General features: G+C 32.2%; 1 protein-coding gene across 1 annotated transcript in view; it reads right to left on the bottom strand.

Moving 5' to 3' along the window:
• The window catches only part of Zdhhc17 (zinc finger DHHC-type palmitoyltransferase 17), a 99,606-nt gene that overhangs the window by 41,564 nt on the left and 31,549 nt on the right, over positions 1 to 26,493 (bottom strand). Inside the window, exons 2-6 of the mRNA XM_046430661.2 lie at positions 19,804 to 19,907; positions 10,437 to 10,559; positions 5,655 to 5,732; positions 4,913 to 5,057; positions 65 to 129 (exon numbers count right to left, since the gene is read on the bottom strand). Coding sequence (XP_046286617.1) covers positions 65 to 129; positions 4,913 to 5,057; positions 5,655 to 5,732; positions 10,437 to 10,559; positions 19,804 to 19,907 — 515 coding nt within the window. The remainder of the gene's footprint in view (positions 1 to 64; positions 130 to 4,912; positions 5,058 to 5,654; positions 5,733 to 10,436; positions 10,560 to 19,803; positions 19,908 to 26,493) is intronic.

Here is a 26,493-nt window from a genome sequence, read left to right as displayed (position 1 = left end):
TACTTGCTTCACAATGTATTATCCTAAAAATGATCTGAATATGTATGTTATAATGGTTACATACCTATGTGTTCTATAAGCTGCCCACATTAAAGGTGTCATTCCATTCTGATCCATCATATCTACATCCTGAAAGAGTAAAGTAAAACAGTAAAAATTTTATAAGTTTCTAACCAAAATTACTTGGAAAAAGCTAACTGACACATTGTGGAAGCCAATACATTACTACTCAATCAAGGATGGCTTATAAAACTTTCAAAATCTTTAAAATAAAAATAAGTATTGCCACTAATACTTTAATTGATCAGCATGTTATCCTTTCACAGTTTTCCCTTTTAAGATGCCATGTATTTAAGAATCTTTACCTATTCTGCCTTTCAGCCACAAAGGACAGATAAAGTGATTCAAATCTCTGAAAAACTTGTTTATGCTAATGTCTGATAGGAAGGAAAAACAACCCTATTTAGCCCTAAGTATTTCAAAACAGAATAAAAGATGTAATTTTTTAAATAAACTCAAACGTTTATTTTTTATTATGTTACAGATGTACATTTTTAGAGTTAAATAAATCTGCAAAGCTTGTGAGGAAAAAGTGATAAAGCAATCCTCTACCTTACTTTCCACCACTTTCAACTTTTTTAACTTCATATCTTCAAAATAGACTCTCTAATTACTATATCTTGATTTTTCAGCTTCAGGCATTATCTTCTGGGACTCTTCAGTATGAAAAATGAGAACTTTCCTCCTTCTGCTTCATCACAAAAACACATCTTTTCTATTGTTTTTTATCAAGATATCTACTGTGACTTATGTTATTCATGTTTTCACTACTTTTATCATAAATATGTATTCTCTCCCTGGCCAAACAATGTAGTAAACTATAATTATTTTCCCTCTTCTACTTAACTTTTACTTTTTCTGGAACTGTCTTCTCCCTTTTGCTTAGTTTTTGGCAAATCTGAAATAAAACTACCACCTCCTAAATAAAAATTCTACCCTAACTCTAAATCTCCTTTGAAGACATTCTGATGTATCAGGAAGTGTATCAGTTTCACTGCTCTGAAATAACCCTCTCTGATCCACCCCAATCTGGTCTGATTATCCTCTCTATACCTGAGGAATCTGTCTCTCAATCAGAATAGGAATCTCTAAGAATCAATATTTAATCTATCTTTGTGTTCTCAGTACCTAACAGAGTAAATGATCAAAATGTTAAGTGAAAAGACATATTCATTGACTCTTCTGGGATTGAGAAAGGGATAGGCTTTAGAATAAGATAAACATGCTTTAGAATTCCTAGCTGTACCATTATTTAATCACTTTTATACTAAAGAGTGGGGTGGGGATCAAGCCTCTAAACTTCAGCTTCTTCATTTAAAAAAAAAAAAGTGACCTCAAAAAACAATTTCATAAGACCCTTAAGTAGAATTTAATGATTATTAAATAGAGTAATGTGAATACTAAGTCCCATAGTCTGGAATATAACATATTCAGTAAATATTAAGTTTTTCTGCTTCCTTTCCTCATCTCCCATTTCCAGGTTATATCAAATAAGCACTTCTAATCCAAGATGTCTTCCTTAATTTACCAATCAGTGAGAAGAGAACAGTTAGAAAAGTATCCTATAAAACACTGCATATCTCCATGTAGCAATTCTCTGTGAGCCACTGTTACTGATGGGACCATGTCTCAAATGTTAATATTATCCAAGTGAACTGAGGAAGACAAAATAGCTAAGAATTACTATATTAGAGAACTAGAATACATCCTTGTTGGCAATAGTTAGTCCCTCACCACAAATACTATAATACAGTGTTTTGCCTTATCCATCATATGCCAAGAATCAAACCCAGGGCCTCATATATGCCAGACAATCTATCTAAACACTGAACTATATTCCCAGCCTTTAAACATGTGACTTCTTATGCTTAAATTTCTTAGTAGTAACAAGTCTTTTCATATCCTTTTTAAAAAGTGATAGTATCAAAAATACAGAAAGAAAATTTTTTAGAGAATGTAACTATGTCACAGCTCCAAAAAAAAGAAAAAGAAAAAATGAAATTCAATCTTTTCTCTCTTTGGGTTGGAATTTTTAATTTGGTACTTCTTTTTCAAGTTTAGTCTGGACACATGTGTATTCTCTATTAGGAAGAAGGAAGAAATAACAATCTCTGAACAAAAGCTTACGGGAATCCCATGATCAAAAGGGCTCCAAAAACTAGTATTTTTCCCCTCTTTCTCTTAAAAATCATCCAAAAGAATTGACAGTAAGCACTGAATATATTTAACAGATTACTAAAACAATTATGAAGAATAGAATGGCAAACTGAATGGAAATGTTATTTATCTTAACAATGTAAAGTTGGTTACAAAAAATGGAGAAAAAAATGAAAAAAAAAAAACAAAACTGAAGAGAGAGTATGCTGAAAGCCTCGTCTGTAATAGCTAAGACTTAAAGAGTATTATCTAAATCAAAGTAATATAAATACAGTTTTATATTTTTCACAACAAAGTTAACACTAAGAAAAATAATATTATTGACCTAGAGCAGTGAAAGAGAAGTGAAAGAAGAAATAAAAATACATTAATTTTGTTGCTCATAAATGGGAACTGATAAAATTTGGGCAACTACCTGACTAAACAGAGGTGGTGGGGGGAATGACTAAGTAAGGAAAGGCCACCACACAGCAGCAGTAGGAACAGCAAGCACAAAGATCCTGAGACAACAGCAAGTCTGAGTTGCTCAAGGAATACCAAGAATGGTATAGCTGAAGCAGAACAAGAAATAAGAGGTGACAGAAGAAAACTCAAAAGATGGTTCTGTAAGGCAGAGAACTTTGGACTATATTCAAAGTATAATGCAAACATACATTGAAGGGTGTTTTCTGTAATTATTTAGCACATACACGGAAAAAAATCTTTTACATTCTAAACTGTTGAAGTAACCTCAGTCTAGGGTAGGCAAGGGAAGAAATGGGATTTCATTTTCTAAGCCAGACTCTTGTATTTTATTTAACTATTTTATAATAAGCATGTGTAATTTTTGTACACAGAAAATACTGCTCATAGGAAAAAACTAATCATTTGTCAGACACTTATCACAACCATCATGCATTTTTCATACAAAAAATACTATGAGGACTGGGGCTGTGTTTCAGCGGTAGAGCACTCGTCTCACATGTGTAAAGCCCTGGGTTCAATCCTCAGCACTACATAAAGATGAATAAAATAAAGGTATGTGTCCATCTACAACTAAATGAAAAAAAAAAAAAGATACTATGATAGGTAGAAAATCTACCCTTTGAGAATTTTATAGCCTACATAATTTTGATGGATTTAAAAATACAAAATCATCCAAACTCCACAATCAATTAACAACAACAACAACAACAAAAAAGATGGCTCAAAAATTTACACCTCTTTTTTTTTCCCAGTTAAAAACTGCAAGGAAAAAAAGGTGAATTTGTATTGTTAATTCTTCAATTCCCAGGAGAAGATGGGAGAAAAAGAATTATCCCCTTCAGTGGTTGGTCTTCAAAGAAGATCCTAATAGACCTTGCCCCCTAGAATTCACATCCACATTGACCCTTCCCTGCACTGAAAAGGGGCTAGACCTAACCTCACCTTAACTGATAGAAAGGAGCAGAAATGCTGCTGTGCCATGAGACGTAAGACTTAAAACAAAAGACAAAATAGCTTTTGTCTTTCTTTTAGGAGCTCTAAGCCATCATGTAGTAACTCCAGTTGCCTGCTGGAGAAACCACATAAAGTAGTGGTGTGGAGAAGATCTGACATGGACAAAGACAGAGACCTTGCTATCCCAGCCAAGAACAGTTTTCTAGCCATTTCTATCCAAATAGACACAAGATGTGTATAAGTGAGCTAACTCTCCAGCCCAGTCAAGTCCCCAGATGACTACAGCACCCAGCCATTTTCACAAGGAAAACAAAACTGTCACCTCAGAGAACTGTGAGACACAATAAATAGTTGTTGATCTTAGCTATCAAATTTGAGGGTGGTTTGTTAACAATAATAGAATAAACTTCCTCTTCTAACAGTTAACTTAATCAGCCTATGCCTCTTTTCGTAAGCTTCAATGTACAATATACAAATGCTACTGCTTAATACTGTCAACAACAAAAAAAAAATCAAAGAATTTATTAAAAAATATAGTATTTAAATTCTAAATCAGTGTAAAATTTTAAATTAAATGACAATAAATATGTGTTGACAGAAATGGATTAAATTAATTTTTCTTACTCTTGTGTGATGAGATCCTTATTTTAAAACTAATGTTTTAATACAACCAGAAAAAAATGCATGGACAAAAAACAGGTTACATTACTTTTAACAAAATACATTTACTATAAAAACATAGTAGCATGAACCAGTGATATTTAATATGATTATGGTCACTGCTGCACATTCAGGAAAAATCAGGAACCACTTAAATCATGAGGAACTTTCTGACAAGCAGCAGCATTTTATAGAGCAGAAAATGAGAAACCAATCTTGAAGAAATTATCGCCCTGAGGAGGAATTAAAATAGAAGATAACCAATAAATAACTTCAAAATGTTTGGATTAATTCAGAGGATATATTCAAACACCATAATTGGGGGGGGGGGGGAGAATTAATATCCAAATTTTCTCCTTTACTTTCCAGTACTTATATCCATCTATCTCAGAAATAAAAGACCCAACTTAGTAAACATTATTTGGCTCATGATTATATTTCTTATTTTTATGTTAAGAGCATTAAAAATTCAATATCAAATTAACTATATACTTATTTATTTTCTTTATTCTTTAGGAACTACTACTTAAATATCACCAGGTTGTTATACATGTTAGGCATTTAAGCCATGAAGAACATCAGATTAAAATCTACACCACTGCAATTTTTTTTTTACCTGTCCTTTTGCTATGAGATAAGCAACAATTGAGGTATGTCCAAACTGAGCAGCCAGATGAATACAGCTACATCCTTCCCCATCAATTAATGAAGGATCTGCACCATATTTCATTAGTTGCACAACCATGGATAAATGGCCTTGTCTAAAATACAAAAGAATAAACACTTAATATATACAAAGTTATTTCAAACAGTATCTTCTTGAAAGAATGTTTTAAAACAAGGCAATGGTAGAAAGATTACACATTTTATGAAGTTATTTTAAAATAGATATATGTCAAAATACATTTAGGATTTTTTGGTTCTTTAAAATCTTAACTAGAGTAATAGTACTTGATAATTTATGGAAATAGTCATAACTTCTTTAAATATAATATATAATTACTATAAGTGTATTGTTTTTTTCCAATATCTCATTCATTCCATGAACTGAGCTAGTTCATTAACTGAATATATATACAGGATGCAAAATGATAAACTTACAAATCCAAACTTTAATGCAATCTTATAACTAACTACATTATCATCAGCATGGCTAACTCCCTTAAGACACCTTGAACAACAAACTCAGCTTCTAATGCAGGTAAAACTGGACAAGAATACATTGGCATATTAGTGATATTAACTATTAGCATAATAAACTCTCCCACTAATTTTGGAATATCATTTAAAAAAGAAGTTGTATTGTTTTATATTAATGAAGGATCCAAAGGAAAAATAATATAGAAGCAAATTGACACCTTGTGGCCCAGTGCAATGGAGTTGAATTCAGGTCTCCTCCAAGTTGATCCACAATAGCACCTTTCGAAATATAGTATCTATAAGACAAAATTTGTAGTCATTTAGAATCGTGCATCTTCAATGTTAAGAAATTATGCGAAAAATAAGGAAAGTTCTCATTTTGTATCTTATGCTGCTTTGTGCCTCTGAAAATAAGCAATCTTTTTTGATAGTTTAAGAAACATAATTAGAAGTTTATTATACAAACACATCACTTTTTTGTTATAGGAAAAAAAATTTAATTACAAAAAAGAATAGAAATGCCAAATTAATCATATGAAAAAAGAAGGTAGTTAGAGAATCACAAAGATTTGAGTAGCAGCATGTAAAATATTAAAATCAGAATAGTGGTACCACAGGCAAGATGTGTTCTACCTTGGATAGCTCAAATTTTTAACTTTACTTTCCTTATAAGATTATTGTAAGATTAAATCAAACAATAAACATGCAAGAATTTTATGAACTATAAACTGTAACAGAAGGTCTTTTATTATGCCTTGTTGTTTGTTATGCCTAATTTAAAGCCATGTTGCTTTAAAAGAAAAAGCAACCTCAATGTTTAATGTATTAATGTCATACCATCTTGACATCCTGTGAAATCCATATATTTCACTGAGGCTCTCAAACTGTTCTAAGTGATTACTGTTTTAGATCACTAATGCACTTACTTTTAAAGTACACAGTATAATCATTCTTACTTACATATATAATTCACACATTTTCTGCTTCATTTAAATTTCTGTTAAATTTGTGATTTTAAAACATTATGTAATTAAGGGACCAACTCCACTGTCATGTAAAATATATTTCAAAGTAACTTAACAAAGTATTTCCAGAATTAATCAATTAAGAACACGAACATTTAGGTATCTTTGAATTGGTTCTTAAGGTACCTGTTAGACATTATACAATGTTGAAGATGTTTCTTGAGAGTGGTTAGACTAGAACTCAAAGAATTACAGCTCAAAAAACTATTTTCATAGGAAATATTTTCTTTAAAATACCAATTGGAATTTTTTAAAAGCAATTCCATTCCCTTCTTTAGAGGGGGCGAAAAACTACCTCCAAAAAAACCCCTAATATCTAGAAAACAGATACAAACATTGAAGCAAAGGGACTTATCGAAATTATGGCAAACAAAAATCTCAAGGAATGGTTGTATGGTAGTCCTACACAGCAAAAAGTCTGGGCTGACATAGCAAAGTGGAGAAGTCTAAGAATTATATCATCTTCCCTCCTCCACCAAAACAAAACTGATAAATTAACTAATACTGTTGGCATAAGGGGGATTTTTCCAGTTCTAAGTGTATGGGAAGAATTAGTGACAGTTAAAAAAAAATGAAAAACACATGAAGCAAATTGACAACTCAGACAAAATCCAAAGTTCTACAAGAACAGTTAATCACAGAATAGCTTTTGTGCTTAGCAGTGCATAGTTACATACACCTAACAATTTAAACATTGCATAATGATGTAACTAAACCATGAAAGAGTAACAGAAAAAGAATTAGTGGAAAGGCAGTCTAGAACATCTATTTAAAAAGACAAAATATAGGCTGAGGCTATGGCTCAGTGATAGAGCGCTTGCCTAGCATGTGTGAAGTACTGGGTTCGATTCTCAGCACCACATATAAGTAAATGAATAAAATAACGGTCTACACATCTAAAAAATTTTTTTTAAATATTAAAAAAGACAAAATATAATGTTAAAAATTAATAAATCAAGAAATAATATAAAGTTATCAATATTTATTCAAATTAAAAACTGGCATTTTTCTTACTCCAATGAATTCCAGATATAAACATATTCAAAATGATATGTGTATAAGATATCAATTGAAGTGTTGTTTGTGACAGCAAAGACACTAGAATCAATCCATTTATCTGTCCATCAATAAGGAAATCAGTAAATAAATACTTCATATCACCAGTTATACAGATTTTAAGAATAATGCAGCTCTATTTGTAGTGATAATAAAAAACCTGGAAGACATGGATTAAATGAAAAAACAAAATTGTTTGCTATCATTTGCATTAAAAAAATACATATAAAAGTAGCAACATAAACATATCAAGTTTAAGAGTAAATACTGGCCAGGTGCTGTGGCACACACCTGTAACACCAGAGGCTCTGGAGGCTGAGGCAGGAGGATCTTGAGTTCAAAGCCAGGGCTAAGCAAAAGGGAGGTGCCAAGTAATTCAGTGAGACCCTGCCTCTAAATAAAATACAAAAAAGGGCTGGGGATGTGGCTCAGTTGTTGAACGCCCCTGAGTTCAATACCCATTACCCACCCCTACTAGGGGTGGGGGGGGAGTAAATACTGGATGGAACAACTTAAGTATTGAAAATGTTACTTCTTAAATATGGAACTAAAGGGTAGAGAAAGGCTGATGTTTCTCATTGTAAGTCTTTGAACAATACCTGATTTTTAAAATTCTTTATGTATTATTTTGATTAAAATAATTTTTTAATGAGAAAATAGAGATCAGGGAAGCCTATGTGACTTGAACCAACCCTAACCCTCTCATTTAAAAAGAACAAAGAAAGCTCAATGAAATATAAGAAACATTTCCTAAAAAGCAAAGCCTAATAAAATTAACAGCATTTACTTAGTCAAGATTCAGGAAAGAGTTAAAACCTGAAGAAGTTACAAGAATGCCCAGCATTTTGACTTAAAGACAATTTGCTGATGCAGAAGAGTTGGCCAGGAGGGAAGCAAAGGAGATAAAAAGCAAACTAAAGGTTGGGATCCCCCAAAAAGCTGCTCTATAAAGGAAGGAAGAAATAGAAGTAAACCTAATACAGCATAGTCTTCAGCTACCAAAATCTGGGAAATCTAAAGTTTTGAAATTAGGTTGGGCCAGGCAAAAACAAATCTTTGCAACATAAGTCTCAAATTAATCAACATATAATTTTTCCAACACAATGTCTAGTATGTATATATATGTGTGTGTGTGTGTGTGTGTGTGTGTGTGTATATATATATATATATATATATATATATATATATATCTCCAAGGACAATCAGGCATGTCAAAGAAAAACAGAATAGAAACAGACCCACAGAGAGCTACAGAAGCTATAATTTTACAGATAGATTATAAAATAATGGTATTTGCTATGTTTGAGTATATGAGACAAGATTAAAAATTTCAACAACTAATGATTTGAGTAATACAGATTTAAAACAGTAACAACAACAAAAATTCTAAAACAGAATGATAAGATTTTAAAAATTAGGAACCCCAAAATTAGGAACACTGGAGATAACACAGAGAGTAATGAACTACAGGTTGGAAAAAGTTTCCCAAGTGAAGCAGAGACAAAAGAAGAGAACATACAGAATGAAAAGAAAGAGGGTACAGTAAGAAAAAAAAAAAAAAAAACACAACTAACATATATTCAACTGGAGTTCCAGCAGGGAAGTTAAAAGAGAATGGAGCAGGAGCACTATTTGAAGCAACAATGGCTGAACTCTTCAAAACTGAGGAAAACATCAATTCACAGAATCAAAATTCCTTGTCATCTCATTCAAAATAAAAAGAAATTGACACCTAGATATATCATTGTAAAACTCAGGAAAACCAAAAAACAGAGAAAATCTTAAATGCTTAGTATAATTGCTTAACAGTAACAAAAGCCAAGAAACTGAAATGATCTTCTCAGTGTATAAAAGGCAAAATTTTTCATCCAATGTGAAAATTTCTTTCACAAAGATGAAACAAATACATTTTTTGACAAAAACAACTAGATATAAGGCGATCCATACTGAAGACACAGGGAAAATTAAAGAGATGTAACAAGAGAAAAAAGGAACAAAGAAAATGGAAATACACTCTCTAGAAGAAAGTGACTCATGGTGTTCAATGAGTTATTGTTTGTTTAATCTTTGCTTAAGACTTTTAAGGACAAATTCTTTTATCTGGCATTAATATTCTATTTGCCTCTAGACTCTGTATGCTACACTTAACTATATATCTCCAACCAGCTCATTTTAGATTGTCTTTTCTAAAATGTTCAAAGTATCAAAGACTACCAAATAAGATTACTAAGAAAGACTTCCTATCAGTTCAATTCTTGCTGCACTAACTTTTTTCTTTTTCTTTTTCCAGTGCTCAGGAGCAAATACAGGGCCTTACTCATGCTTGGGTAGGGCTCTTTCTCTGAGTTGTATCCTCTGCCTCTGTGACTATTTCTTTCTAATATTAAAACAACAGATTAATAGTGAAGAATAAAAATCATTTTATACTTCATACATGAAACACTTATCAGTTAAGCTGATATGAACAATTAAATAAGACTATTGCCTATTACTGTTTCAAACCCTCTTTCTTTTTGCTGCTTTTCCCCATAGAATCCGTAGTAAGAATGTGACTGCTATGTGAGACTGCTTAAATTCAGATCCCAATTCCAACTTATTATTTGCATGCCATTAATAGCTGTGTGTAGTATATTTAAAAGTTGTGCTTCTGTTTCTCATCACTGAGATGGTAGTAACTGTTACATTTCATTTAGGGTTATTTCAAGAATTAAAATGAAAGGAAACACACATGGAAAAGCACTCAGAAAAGTGCTTGGCTCATATTGTTGATGTATGTTAAAAGTAATTTTTTTCAAGAAAAAAGATATACAGATACACACTTAAGTCATGAATTTTGGAAATTATTCATTTTATGATCATTACCCCCAATGATTTAAAAATAAAGCCAACTAATAATTAATCAAAGCATAAAATACATACTTGACTAAATCTATTCTGTTATTGATGGCAGCCCAGTGGAGGAGGGTAACGTTTTCCTTGTCTGGTTGCCGTACATCATAACCAGCTTCCACCAATTCTCGGCAGCGTTCATATATTCCATATCTTGAAAAAAAAGAAAATATGGATTGTTACTACTATTTAACAACAAATTCAAAGATGAAAATAACATTTTAAGAAGACAATATTGCTCCATTTTCAGACTCAGAAATTAAAATATGGGCTGGGGTTATAGCTCAGTGGTAGAATGCTTGTACAGTCTGTGTGAGGCACTGGGTTTGGTTCTCAGAACTGCATATAAATAAATAAAAGTCCAGCAACAACTAAAATGTGAGTGTGTATTTTAAAAAGAAATTAAAATGTATTTAAACATAAAATATCACATTTCTTTTCCTTCTCCCCATCTGACTTTCTAAACTCATTGTGTGTGTGTGTGTGTGTGCGCGCGCGCCTGCACACATGTTGCCAGGGATTGAACCCTGGGCCTCATTCATATAGGCAAGTGTTCAACTGTAGAGTCACATCCTGAGCCCCCCAGATTTTAAAATACCAATATTTCAACAGCTTTAATCCATTTCACAGTTCTAAAATATCTCATTTATGAAACCACAGAATCTCATTAACTGGAAGAGAAAATCAGTTTCTCATTTTTCTTTACAGCACTACTTATTCATGAAACACTGAGGCAGATTGTAAAAATACATACAATCAAGCTAAAAAAATATAAAATACATAAAAATAAATAGCAATGAACATGTAATAATTAGCAGAACATCAAAAGGAAAGAATGTTTAAAAGCCCCAGCATTCTCTATTTATAAATCTACCTTTGATATTCCTGAAAGCAAATAAAAACGGGTGTGCAAGTGTGGGAAGTAGGTGAAGAACAGTCCTGTAATTCAAGTCGATCCAAATGAGACTTAAGAGAAAGTCCACTGGAAGAGCTCTATGAAAGACATTCATATCTAATAAAAGAGAGGCACACACAGACAATCTAATTTGCACTTGCTATTTCCCATCACTCTGTGGCAAACAAAGAGCTTAAGTATGGAAATTTTTAAATATACACAAAAGTAAAAAGAACAATACAATAAACCACTAAGATTCCATCATCAAGCCACAACAATTATCTTCACTGGATCCCTGGAAATAAGTAACACAAAAACAAATTTAAGTACATCTACAATATTTCTAATTTCTTAAGCACAGTGATATCCAAAAAGGTGCACCTCAAGGTGAGGGTAGGAGAGAGGAAGCACAATAAGGAGCTGCTAGAAACAAACAATGGAACTTCTACCTATATTCATCTCTTGTTTAATAAATTAGATCTACCAATATTTAGCACAGCCCTCAAACTGCTGCTGTCCCTGGTTCTGATTTGCATGTATGCAACATAGAGAAACAGACAGACAGACCCAGAGGCATCAACCTAAGGTAAGAAATAGCAGGAGAGGATGACAATGATACCTTCAGTTGTTTGTTTTCTTTCAGAAACACCTGATAATTAAACTAGGCATATTAAAGAGTGAAATCTATGAATGAGATGTTAAGTGAGCAAGGAAATCTTTTGAACCTTACACAGAAACACTGGTTATTTTCTCACATTTAAAAGTTCCTGAGGAGGATTCTTGGAGTTTGGCAGAATAGGAAGCATTACAAATCTGTTTCTCTACCTAGACAAAAAGTGCACTGGCAGAGTATGTGTGATGTATCTATTTTGGAACTCTGGAGTCTTTTGAAGGCTTGCAGTTTCCAGGTGAATGCCTGGATGGTAAATTGCAGTTAATTTCAGTGCTTGGCCCACTCACACTACCAATCCCTACCCTCCATTCCCTGGCAGGCAGGAATGCACCTGTTTCATCTGTTCCTAGAGTAATTAGCATACAGCTAATCAGGGTGGACCCTGTCATCCACATATTAGAGACCCATGCTCTAATTGCTTCTTCAGATCACATAGGTACAGACAAAAAGAGGTGGCCATTATTGTAGCACATACCCTCAACTGTTGCAAACCTCTCCCCTTCTGGGTGAAATTACTTATTTATCCCTTTTCTTCCTCTCTTTCGTTTTTCTTTTTCCTCCTTTGAGAATAAACAATAAAGAGTAGGTTATTCAATGGTAACTCATACATAGGGAAAATCAGAAACTATGCATGCCCAGAGAAGGGCGCAGATTCAGAAAGTCCTGCGAGAGCCTGAAGTTTATACCCTCAAGCTGTCTTGGCACAGAGACTATCTTTAATAATCAAAAAGGAAAATAAATAAATAAATAAACCCTGGGGAAGTAGTAGTACCTGATTTACTAGTCACCACATCATTACATTCAAATGTCCAGTTTTCAACAGAACAACTAGATGGCATATTAAAAAAAAAAAAAAACATAAAGTATAAACCTTTCAAGGGGAAAAAAATCCATACAAACTGTCCCTGAAAAAGACATGATGGCTTATGTATTAGAGAACTACTTTAAAACAACTGAATTAAAGATACTCTAAGAACCAGAGGAAGATGTGGACAAAGATAATGATGTGTGAACAAAATGAAAATATAAATAAAAGGAATACCTAAAAAGAAAGTCTGGAACTGAAAAGACAATGAAAAATTCACCAGATGGATTTAAAAGCAGATTTGAGGAGGCAAAAAAAGAGTAGGCAAATGAACCTAGAACAGGAGAAGTTATCAAATGTAAGAAGTAGAAAGAGAAAAAAAAAGACTGAATTAAAGAAGGGAGGGGCTGGGGTGGTAGCTCAGTGATAGAGAACTTGTCTAGTGTGTATGAGGCACTGGGTTCAATCCTCAGCAGCACATAAAACAATAAATAAAGGTATTGTGTACAAAAATATTTTTTAAATAAAGTGAAGGAAATCTTTTTAACATATTTCTCATCAGAAACTTTGGTAGTCAGAGGTCAGCAGGCCAATGTATTTAAAGTATTAAAAAGAAATCAATGTCAACCACAAATTCTGTATCCAGCAAAACTGCCTTTCAAAAGAGAGAAATTAAGACATTCCTCTCCCTTTAAAAAGAGTGAAATCTCTGAATGAGAGGCAGTTCATTACCACTAAACCTGCCATGCAAGAAACACTCAAGGACATCCTGTAGGGTAAAATGGAAGGACACTAGATTGTAGCTTAAAGCCATATAAAGATTTCAATAAAAGTCAATACATAACTGATTACAAAAGTTAGTATTTAACAATGATTTGTAACTCTACTTCCTACATGATTTAGGAGATTAATATATCTTTAAAGAAACTACTAGTTAAAAAGCTAATGTTAATGCAATTTTGACTTTTAAATCCACATATTGTTTTTATCATCATTTAAGGGACTAATGCATTTAAAATAATTATTTGTTTAGGTTTTGGAGAACACAATGTATAAATAGGTAAATCTGTGAAATTAACAATTGAAAGGGATATGAAAAAAATATAAATAAACACAGTTTGTGTATTATTAAAAGTAGTATTTGGGGCTGGGTTGTACCTTCTCATGAGGAAGGCACTGGGTTCAAACCTCAGCACTACATAAAAATAAAATAAAGGCATTGTATCCATCTACAACTAAAAAAAAAATTTAAAGTAGTATATAAGCCGGGCACGGTGGCACAAGCCTGTGACCCCAGGGGCTCCTGAGGCTCAGGCAGGAGGATTGCGAGCTCAAAGCCAGCCTCAGCAAAAGCAAGTCGCTAAGCAATTCAGTGAGACCCTGCCTCTAAATAAAATACAAATAAATAAATAAATAAATAAAGCTGGGGATGTGGCTCAGGGGTCAAGTGCCCTGAGCTCAATCCCCAGTACCAAAAAAAAAAAAAGTAGTATATATACATTCAAAACCAAATTCTAATTTAGAGCTATAATTTTAGGATGTTAAAAGTAACACCTACAGCAATCAAAGAAAAATAGCTACAGGAATAAGAATTTAAACATTTCCCTATTTTAAAAAATTGATAGAACACAATAAAGACATAACGCACTAAATAAGGACTAAAAAGCTATAAAGCATACAGAAAACAAATGGTAAAATGGCAGCTGTTCCTCTTTATTAGTAATTGCTTTCAATATAGATGGATTAAACTCTCCAATACAAAGATTCATAATGGATGAAACAAACAACAACAAAACACAAATTATGTAACTGTGTGCTGTCTACAAGGCAGACTTCAGATCCAAAGAAAAGGAAAGTGAAAGGCAGAAAAGTGAAGAGTATGAAAAAAAAAACATTCCATGTAAATAAATAGTAACCAGAAGACAGCAGTGGTGACTATACTAATCAGACCAAAAAACCATTTTGTTCTTCCTGGTACTGGGGATTAAACCCAGGGGCACTCTTCCACTGAGCAACATCCCTAACCCTTTTTATTTTGAGAAGAGGTCTTACTAAGGTACTAAGGCTGGCCTCAAATTCATGATCCTCCTGCCTCGGCCTCCTCAGTAGCTGTGATTACAGATGTGTACCACTGAGCTCCCAGCTCAATAAACTTTACATCAAGAAAGATGACAAGAGACAAAGAAAGACATTATATACTAATAAAAGATTCAACACAACAAGAAGATAAAACTATGTTACTAATTCACCTAATAACAGACCACCACAATATCTCAAGCAAAAACAAAATTGAGACAGCCCTACCATAATAGCTGAAGACTTCATCATTCAACTCTCAAAAATAGCTACAACCACCAGACATAAGGAAGGAAATACAGGGCTCAACCCAATAAATCACTACATCAAACAAATTCACAACACTCAACAACAGACAGCCGCTGTGGAAAACAATATGATGGTCCCTCAAAACACTGAAAATGGAATTATATGATTCTGCAATTCTTTGGTATATACTGAAAAGAACTGAAAGCATAGCCTCAAAGAGATATTTGGACACCTCTGCTTATGACACCATTTTTCACAATAAAGAGTGGAAGCAATCCACGTCCATCAACAGATGGACTACTGCTATAAAAAACTACTATTATAAAAATTTGTTACAGACATGTAATGGAATGTTATTCAGCCTTAAAAAGGAAACTTAATGTGTGCTAAATGAATAAATCTTGACAATATTATGCTAAGTGAAATAAACCCAAAAAAAAGAGAAATACTTGTATGATTTCATTAATATGTGGTTTTTTTAAAGAAGTCAAAATCATAGAAACAGGGAGGCTGAGAGAGAAATGCTATTGTTTAATGAGTATATAGTTTCAGTTTTATCAGATGAAGAAGAGTTACGGAGGTGCACAATATTATGAAAGTATATAACTGAACTGTACACTTAAGAATGGTTTATATGGTAAATTTAATATTTGTATCTTACCACAATAAGAAATGGAAAAATAAATTTAAAAAAATTTTAAAAAGGATATGTATTTTTTAAAATAATTTTTTAGTTGTAGATGGACACAATATATTTATTTATTTATTTTGATGTGGTGCTGAGGATCAAACCCAGTGCCTCACATGTGCGAGGCACACACTCTACCACCGAGCTACAGCCCCAGCTCTGAGAATATGTATTTTTCCTTTAACAAAACAGACAAATGAAGCTGGCATGGTGGCGCTTGCCTGTAATCACAGTGGCTGGGGAGGCTGAGGCAGAAAGATCGTGAGTTCAAAGCCAGCCTCAGCAACTTAATGAGGCCCTAAGCAACTTAGCCAGACCCTATCTCAAAATAAAATATTAAAAGGGCTAGGGATGTCGCTCAGTGGTAAGCACCCATGGGTTCAATCCCTATTACAAAAACAAAAACAAAAAAAGCTATAAAAGTGTTTCAAAATTTACTGACTTTTCTTTTTGGTAAGAAGGGCAGTGATGAGCCTATGTAGTATGCTACCAGTCATATTTTCTTAAAAAGGGTAATGATTTTAACCTGTTCCCCTTGGAGGTAAAGACAAGTGAGAAAGTAACTATTTTTATTTAAGAAAAACTACTGCTATAAAATTATACTTCTCAAATTCATGTTTGGAAATATTTCTATCATTATTCACATTTTCGAAAAGATCTAAAAATGTCACCAATAAAAACCTTATGTGCACACACTAAAAAACCTGAAACAATTTTCTAACATTTGAAACCACTTGTTCTTGTTATGAAAATACCAAAACCTGATTAGTTCTCAAGAGTGATTATCATCAGAAAATGTATATTTACTAGGTAAAGTTCAGTAAATTCTTGCTTGACTAGTGAATAATACTGAAAGTAATTACTGTGACTTAGAAAATATAACCCACATTCTAATTCTTCCATCTGGGTATTACATATCTTTGTGAGGTATCTTTTTTCAAGCAAGATAATCACTAAAATGAAAAATCCAAATAAAACAGGATCAGATGTCCTTATTACTGTAGCAAAACATCAAATGATAAAGCATATTTAATTATGCTACTTACTGTAAATAAGACTGATGAAAAACATTAAGAATAAGACCTACAGAAACATTTTTCCCAAACTGATCTACAAATTAAATGCATTTCTAATTAAAATCTCAAATGTGTATTTCATAAATTTCCAAGTAAAACACTAACATTTACTTTGGAAAAGTGAAAGATCAATAATACCCAAACTCATTTTGAAGAGTAAGAAGAAAGCTTTAGTAAAACCATGTGGTGTTAACAAAAATCTCAACAAATGGAACAAAAAAAAAGTATCTAGAAATGAATGATATAAGAGGTGGCATAAAAGAGATGTATTTAAAAAAAAATCGGTGGAGAAAGAATTAACTGTTCAATTAAAAAAAAATGTCTAAGAGGGCTGGGGATGTGGCTCAAGCAGTAGCGCGCTCGCCTGGCATGAGTACGGCCCGGGTTCGATCCTCAGCACCACATACAAACAAAGATGTTGCGTCCGTCGAAAACTAAAAAAAATAAATAAATATTAAAATTCTCTCTCTCTTTAAAAAAATGTCTGAGATATAATTGGTTATCTATATTGAAAAGATGAAGCTAGAATCATGTTATCATACTAAAATATACCTAATTAAAATTCCATGTAAGCATGCAAATGTAAAAAGACAAAAATCATAAAATTATTTGAAGAAATAGATGTTTCCATTTTAAAACATGAAGCACTTAAAAACATAGAATTTTAAACAACTAAAATAAATATCTACATAATCACCAGTCAAACCAAGTAATAAAACAATTGAAACACTCTAAAACTGTCACTGTCACTTGCCCTTCCATATAATTATCTTTATGATCCTGAGTAGAGAAGAATTTAAGATACTTCCAAAAAGACTAAATTTTAAAAGAACTCACATTAAATAAAAACCACTCAGTGACAGAAAACAACAAACAAGTAAAGAGAATAAATCAGGTTAAAGTAGTTAAACAGAACAAAGGAGGTCCTTATCTTTCAGCAAAGGAAAAAAAATCACAATAGCCTTACAGTTCTCAAAAAATGTAAAAAGTAACCTGCAAGGGTATTACATAATATGATTTATTTAAATTTTAAACATATATTACAGTAGCATATTTTGTTTACATAATGGATGTGAATGACAATGATTCCTAGCAATTTCAAGGAAGGTTTCTGTCCAGGAGATTAGAGAAAGGGTACACCAGTGAGGAACCTGTAGCAATGACAGCAAAATGTTAGCGTCTGCTTAATCTGACAGTTATACTTCGAATATTTTTCTATAGGACTGAAATGCTTCATAATTTACATAAATGTTTTTTAAAAAATTGCTAACCGACCCATAGATACTTTTTAAGAAACAAGATAGTTAGAATGGTATATGTGGGATAAAGAGAGGTATTTTATTTCCTAAAGTTGTATACTCATTTGTTGAAGAGGAATGATACATTAGGGTGGGACATATCAATGTCAAAGAAGAGAAAGATACCAAAAGGAGCAAAGTTCCAAAAAGAGAAATTAGACTGAGAAGAATTAAAAACATACATGGTAGGTACGTGCGCAGAATGGGGGATGAAAAGGTAAGGTCTTTAGAATCTGTGATATGAAGCACTAAATGTCCACGTAAGCAAATATGTAATAAAACTGAAGGAAAAAAATGGGCTAAGCTTTCAAAAAGCAAAAACAAAACACAGACAATTAAACAGGATGAACTACATGTGAAGTCCCATAAAACTACTCAATGACAGAAAACAACAAACAACAAAATAAATTAGGTTAAAGCAGTTAAACAGAACAAAGCCAGTCCTTATCTACCAACAAAGAAAAAACATATTTATAACTAGCATGAGAAGTTAGTGAAAATATAAAGTTACTTAATGTCTAAATATCTCCTAACTAACGTAAAACTAGTGACCTCTACCTATTAAATTACAAATGATATGAATGAAAGAAAAAGGTTTTAAATTTTTAATGTTACATATATATAATTAATAAAGAATAACAAACTTTCATTTCTAATATTCACTGAAAAGAATGTAATTTGTTTCATAAATTAAACACAGCTGGCACAAAGGTGCTTTGATCTTTGACTATAAATAACATTCAAGAATGAAAGGCAACATCAGCAGACTAAAGCCCTAGAAAAGTTGTTCATAAAAGCAATAAAAACTTGGCAAATATGGTCAAAATCAACTCTTTCAGTACTCTGGAAATTAACCAAAGGCTTTCAGCAACCTGGAAATGAAGAAAAATATTTAAAAGTACAGGAAAGCATGTCTAAAGAAATTTTCAAATATTTAAGCTTTACTTGATCTACTTACTGATCATAGACATCACTAAATCCTTTGTAACTGAAGAAGATATGCAAATGATCAGAAAGACTAGAAAAATCATATATACCCGAGGTAATTATCCAGTAAGTATTAACTCTTATAGATGCAACAAACTTCAGACAACTCTAAAATGCTGAAGCACCTATGAAAAAATACATATGTTCTCTTCTATCATCAGGTGAAAATACGTGCTATATTTCAACTTCCACATGATTTGCATTATACTAGTCTTAGATTTGTCATTTTCCTTGTCCTATTCTCAAAGTTTGATCTAATTTGGTATTTTGAAAATATTTTAGGTAACTACAGTATCTCTCTCAATATAAGTTAAATAAATAAACAAACATATGATTTTTACTACGTTTTATTTCTAATTTGTGTACCTGGCTAAGGAGGAGGGCAATATGGGATATGCACTAATGTTTTTCATTTATAATGCTTTTAACCAACTTTTTCCAATTCTCCATAATCAATCTTAATATTCTTTATGGCATAATAATAAACTTCTCTGAAGATTATCAAATCCGAAAGCAAATAGACAAATTCAATAAATTGATGGGAAATAAACTAATTAAGATACTGGAATTTTTCCAGCATAAGAGTTATTCAGATTCATATTTCACTCAAAATATGTCAAAGAAGAAAAAAACTACAACAACAAACTTACTGAGTAGCCTTGACTATGTCCCATGTGCTATAATCATCAATATGAGTTTTCCGTCCAAGAGGTTCACCATATCCATGGTTATAATGGCTTTGGGGTTTGATTTCCTGTTAAAGACAAAATCATAGAAGCAAAAGATGAGGGGAAAAAAGGGTATAAAAAAATAATCGAAAATTTTTGCTTTGTGATGTTTGAAGAATCTTCATTGTTGAAATGATTAAGTTTTACTTTGTTCATTGTTCACATCCTCAAAATTTAAAAACTGTAAGACCAGTGATCAATCAGTAACTGAAATCCATTTTTAGTTCCATGGAACACTCTGACCTCTTCATGAAGTCAACCCTCATTCTTGGGAGCTTTTCTATTACTCTAACATAATCCCTAGCTCCAACACAGTTACCTATTTCCCAAATAAACTCTAAGGTCCCCAAAGGAAAGAACTTCTGTATTCTCATAGAATATAAAAAATATTTTATTCTGTTATTCCCAGCTACTACTTTTCTCAAACACCTTCATGCTGAAGACTTACTATTCTACCACTAGGTAAATAAAGAACAATGGTACAGCTCCAATAGAATGTACATCTGCTTAAATACAGTCATATGCCATATAACATTTCAGTCGACAGACCACATATGATGGTGATCCCATAAGAATATAATGTAACTGAAAATTTCCCATCACCTAGTATTTTTACTGTACCTTTTCTATACAAATACTTGTGATTATATTACAACTACCTACTATATTCAACTCAGTAACAAGCTATTCAGATTTGTAGACTAGGAGCAATAAGCTACCTCTTGCAGCCCAGGTATGTAGTAACCTATCCATTCAGGACTGTGTAAGTACACTCTTTGAAGTCCACAGGATGATGAAATTACCTAACAACACATTTCTCAGAATGTGTCCTATTCGTTAAGAAAAGCATGACAGTATTTCTAAGCATATCCATATCCTTTAAATAACTTTTTGTATAAAAATTTAATTAAATAACAACACCAGGGTATGACAGTATTCAAATCTCATATGTTGCATGCAATTTTTATTTAAAATACAAAATTTGCTCTAATCAGCTTCCTCAAGATAATACAGCACTAAGACACAATTGTTTTTCTATGAAAACAGAAAAATTGAGAATGTCCAGCTCTAATATAGTTTGTTCAAATTGCAACATTTGACATGTTTAAAAATAAATAACAGGATAAATCCTAACAAAACATCTGGAAAGAACTTCTTTTTTTTTTTAAGAGAGAGAGAAAATTTTTTTTATTTTTATTTTATTTATTTTTTTTTTTTAGTTTTTGGTGGACAAAACACCGTTTATGTGGTGCTGAGGATCGAACCCAGCGCCCACTGCATGCCAGGCAAGCGCGCTACCGCTTGAGCCACATCCTCAGCCCCTGGAAATAACTTCTTGTAACAAATTATATTCTCTTGCCTCTGATCATATACCACGTACCACTGATATGTAACAATACAAAATTAAGAGAATTTTACTGGATAAAGTCTAAGTAAGCCATAAATTAGACTACTAATCTGAAATTTCTAAAAATTGATATAGAATTATAAATACAAGTATTTTCAATAAGAATAGGGATTCCAAAAGTTTCACAAAAGCAAATTTAGCTTATTTACAATCTTCCAACAAGTTAATGCTTACCCAGTTCTTTATGAAAATGTTTTAGCCAATATTAAAATACCACTAATAATTATATATCCATATAGCATAAGAATGGAAACAGATCTCATAATTAAACCAAATTTCACAATATATGCACGTTTACTAAGTAATTTTTAAAGAAACTATTTCAAATTCCATTAAAATTAGAACATGAACAGGTTAAGTATTATGGGTATATTCAACATTCTAAATAAGTGATAAAATATTTAAGATTTATCCATCATCTTTTTTTAAATTTCTGCATTTACTTTCTCCACTGAATTCCACTTTTCAACGTCTCTGTGTTCTATATAATCAGGGAAAAGATACTTCTCAGGCAAGTAACACTTCCTTATTTCTGGGTTCTCTTTTCTGATTCTATTCTCCTCTACAGGAAAAATAATTTTTAAATCTCCAATTCTGACTTTTATAGGACTGTAAATCCCCTGAGACAGTAATAAACTGGTGATAGCTTTCAAGCAGAACAGAATAATGTATCCAACAAAATATAAGAAACTGCTATACATAAAGCTCAACAAAATACTTGAACCCAGAACTATGACAGGGTAAAGCAAACGCAAAGTTTCAGAGTACATAAAAAGTAGGTAATCAAGATAAAAAACTGAATGTTCTAAAAATGAAAACCAATGCCAAGAAAAAAGAATCCACGATGAACTCAAACATCAACCTTTTAAATATAGACCTTCAGAATCACAGATTTTTTTCTTTCACATCAGACTCTATTATCTCTCAAATCAGTACTACAAATATACAAAACATTGTATCTAGCCCTCAAGAACTTTGCAATGCAGAATGCAAGGATTATGAGCAAGAGTCTCCCAATAAGTTAAAACACAGAAATAGACAACACAATGTCAAAAAAATATAACTTCTGAAAGCATTCTAACTTGAAAATCCGCTAAGACCAGCTGCTATTCTTTGTTACTAGGAACAAATATATTGCTTGTACATGTAAATAATGAACAACCATAAAAATAAATTTATTTTTGAGGATTACTATTTAAAGGCTTTCATTTTCATTCCTAGAGACCTCACTTACTCAAGATGATTAAACTGTATTCTCAGTTTCTCTACCAGCCATTTTGTCATAATCAATATTACCAAATGCAATCTTGCAAATGTTACTGGAAATCAGTCTTTTTCCTCAGTAATACTTTAAAATTAACCAATACCAAAATCTGTTTTGCCCTATCTATTAGGTTGTTTTTACTTTCCAGTAAAAGATAACTGATTTTTTTTTTTAAGGATGTCTTTCAACCTAACCCTTAAGCAGTAGAAGAAAGGTGTCTAAGTAAATCTCAACCTTCTTTTTTACCAAATTTTGCAATATGGAACTTATTTTTCTCATTTCCTACAGACTCAATATTGGTTTATCTCTAATACCTCAAATGTGACAAAGGACAACACACTCCATGAAGATAACTGTAATTATTACTAGACTTAACTGTAATTTTAAAACTTTAAAATTAATCTTTTTTCAGAAGAGAGGATTTTGCTATATTGCCTAGGATGGCCTTGAACTCCTAGGTTCAAGTGATCCTCCTGCCTTAGCTATCACTGTCACTGCCCCACCTAGCAGCTGGAATTATAGGTTTTCACCAAAATCCCTACCTCTTAAAATTGTTTTTTAATGTGCTCACATTGTTCGCTGACCAACAAGTATACACAGATAGAAAGTTGCACTCATTTATTCCCTTCCTAAACAAAGTACTTTGTTATTTATGTGCTTTGAGAGTCTGTTTTTTTTTTTTTTAATTTTTTTTTTGAATTAAACTTAGCAGTTTATTTGCACAAAGCACAATTCAAAAATTGGGCAGTACTAACAATCATAAGAGGTTCTGAGAGCTAAGCTTTACGTCATGAGCTGAGGGCTTTTAAAAGTTCAACTCTGAAGCAAAATATATTACTTGGTTGGCTACAATTAATCATTGGTCCTATTTGGGTATACATGTGGTGAAAAAGTTCCAAGTTAGAAGTTAGTTGGTGGTTTCTGATTGGTAAAGTCTGTTAGATGTTGACAAGCAATTTTACATTAGAAAGAGTTGAAATTTTCTTTTCTTTTCTTTTTTTGTTTTGTTAAATTAGGTTTTGGTTTGCTTATGTAGGAACCTAAGGTGCTGCAGGAGCTATCTGCAGGAGCCTAATGACCTCACAATTAAATCTGTTTTAGTTTTAGGCTTTAGAAAATATTTTTTTCAATTAAAAAAAGGTTCAGCTGCTTTTCAAAACTATTCAGACATTTCTGGATTGGCAGTCCTCCAAGTCCTTTCTAAAACTAACATATAACAACTTAATATATTGATATAAATAATAACTAATTGAAAAATTCTAAATGTATCTAGTTGTCAAAGGTTTTCGCAGCCCTGGCATTGGCAGCTATTTGAGACAATTCAGAAGAAGAGAGATTACCTTCAGATCTGCCACTAAACAAGCAGAGAGGAAGGAGAAGATTTGAGATAGGTATAACTGCTATATATACTACTACAAGAGAAATCAACATAATATAACGTAACTCAAACTTATACAGCAAGTACAGGTAAATGCTGGCTCATGTATAAAGACAATAGATACCAGAATTCGTAATTATTCATATTCCCTCTTGGGATATAGTCTCCCTTATTCCATAGGGATACAATCCAAGAAGTGGATACGTAAAATCAGAACAGTACTGAACCCTATATATACTAAGTCTTTTCCTATACATATAAATTATACATATATATATATATATAAAATATATAGTGATATATATTTAATATAATATTTCCTATACATACAAATTTAATGTCTTTTCCATCATAACTAAGCACTTACCACACTGTGGCTATTGCAGACGGAGGTGCAACAGCAAAACTAGCACCAATTTCTTTTTCCTTCTTCACAACTTCACACAGGAGATTTGTTCTTATTGTAGGTCTTAGCAACCTCAGCATCTTTTTTCTGTCCATATTAAGTCAAAAAATTTTATCTTTTCACTTAAAGGAAGCACATTTTTACTTCTCTTTGGCATATCCAAATTGCCAACAGTACTACTCTTTTGTTTTGAGGCCATTATTAAGTAAAATAGGGTTGATTTGAACACAAACACTTTGAAACCTGAGACAAACAGTTGATCTGGTATAGGAGATAGCAACTAAGTAACCAAAGGTCAGGTAGTATATATAGTGTGAGTACAGTAAACAAAAAAGATGATTCAGTCCCAGGCAGGATGACACTGAATGTTGTGATTTCATCATGCTACTCAGAATGGCACACAATTTAAATATATGAATTGTTTACTTCTGGAAGAGAAAAGGTAATTCAAACAGGGCAAAATATGATGGCACATAGATTCATGAATAGATGCTGAAATTATCAAATAATTAAATAAATGCATTCTCAAACCAAAAAAAAAAAAAAAAAGGAAAAGAAACTAATCCAACACAACTCTAGGCACATAGTTAACCACAAGACATATGTAATCTGCCTGCTTTGGTGCACAGTTCACAAATGTATTAGCATATCAAAAGGGCTTAACCAAAGGTTTGTGAAGTACTGTCACTGTACAAATGACTGATGCCAGGTGTCATCAAGAAACTAAATTAGTTTAATTATTATAAAACATGTCTGACAAGAAGACAGAGAAGAAAAAAGAATTCTATGGGTACTTGATTCACTTCTAAGTCCTATTTAATATTGATGAACCAAATGATGTGTCCTTAGGACAAAATGAAACAAATAGCACACAGATGGAGTTCACTGGGGGGAGGGGACCAGAACTTTGATTCTTTATTCTTTTATTGTGAAATAAAGGCATACTGTCACAAAGAAACACACACACAAAAAAAAATTTTGGCAAAGAAGGAAAACTTGAGGTAGTATACTGAATTCTCAATATGTCATATGAATTTTTAAAGGGAAATATTGTTTACAATGAGAAGACAACATAAACAAAACATAAAACCAAGAGAAAGGTGAATGGCAAAGAAACCATTTGCCGCTACATTATAAAGAAACTTTCTTTTAAAATGTAATTAATTAACAGTGCCAGCAGATGGCACTACTCTCAAGGCAGAACCCTTTATTAAAGAACTTAATGCACCATCTTAAGGGAAGACTGGACAAAAATAATTTGGTTGAGAATATTTTAATGGAAAGATTTCAAACCAATTTTTTCAGTCAATAACAAGTTCTTTATATAATATGTATTCGACTGTGTTTCCACTGTTGGTTCTAATAAGTAAAATGACTCCAACTTGCAGCAACGATCTTCTTCATGTACCACCACTGTCTCAATCCAAAATATCAAATTAACATTCTTGCTTCCAACAAGAAAGTTTGACATGATATGACAATAAAGGAATTTTTTAACTAGAAAAATGTTCATCAACCTCTAACTTCTTTAAAAACTGGTTTCAGCCTACCATGTGCAAGTCCCTGAGTTCAACGCCTGTCACAAAAAAAAAAAAAAAAAAAACTGGTTTTCCGCTTCATTTCCTTCTAGTATTAGTCCATATGTATGCATGTTCTTGTAACAATACATGTAAATTTGGCAAGCTTGAATGTTCATCAAATGTCTGCGGAAAAAAATTTTCACCTTAAACTTGCAGATTTCTTTCAACATTGCTATACAATCTTTATTTGCCCAAATGGTTCATGTAGTCTGTAATCATAGTACTCACATTTTATGTTTTTCTGCTTTATATGTCCTCATACTATTATATATAGTTTTTTTAAGTATTTAGCCAATGCTTATATTGATACACTGAAATGGAGTGATATTATTAACTACTTATAATCACTGAACATTTAGGTCATTCTTACATGTCCTAAATAAACTCAAATGTTAAAATTCTTAATCATTCCTCTTCTACGTCTTCTAACATTCTATTCACCTTAATCTAAAGCTGTGACAGGACAGAAACTATCATAATCTCTTGTATACTCCCGTGCTTAGGGCAGAGGCTGGCATAGTATTGGTACCGTTATGAAATAAATACTTCCTTTAACTCATTAACATTTCTTCTTTC

Source organism: Marmota monax, unplaced genomic scaffold (genome assembly GCF_021218885.2).
Source record: "Marmota monax isolate L192 unplaced genomic scaffold, Marmota_monax_Labrador192_F-V1.1 WCK01_AAM20220418_F8-fsc00056, whole genome shotgun sequence".
Classification (NCBI taxonomy): domain Eukaryota; kingdom Metazoa; phylum Chordata; class Mammalia; order Rodentia; family Sciuridae; genus Marmota; species Marmota monax.
The sequence above is the reverse complement of the archived record's forward strand: the minus strand, read 5'-3'. Positions and strand labels throughout refer to the sequence as shown.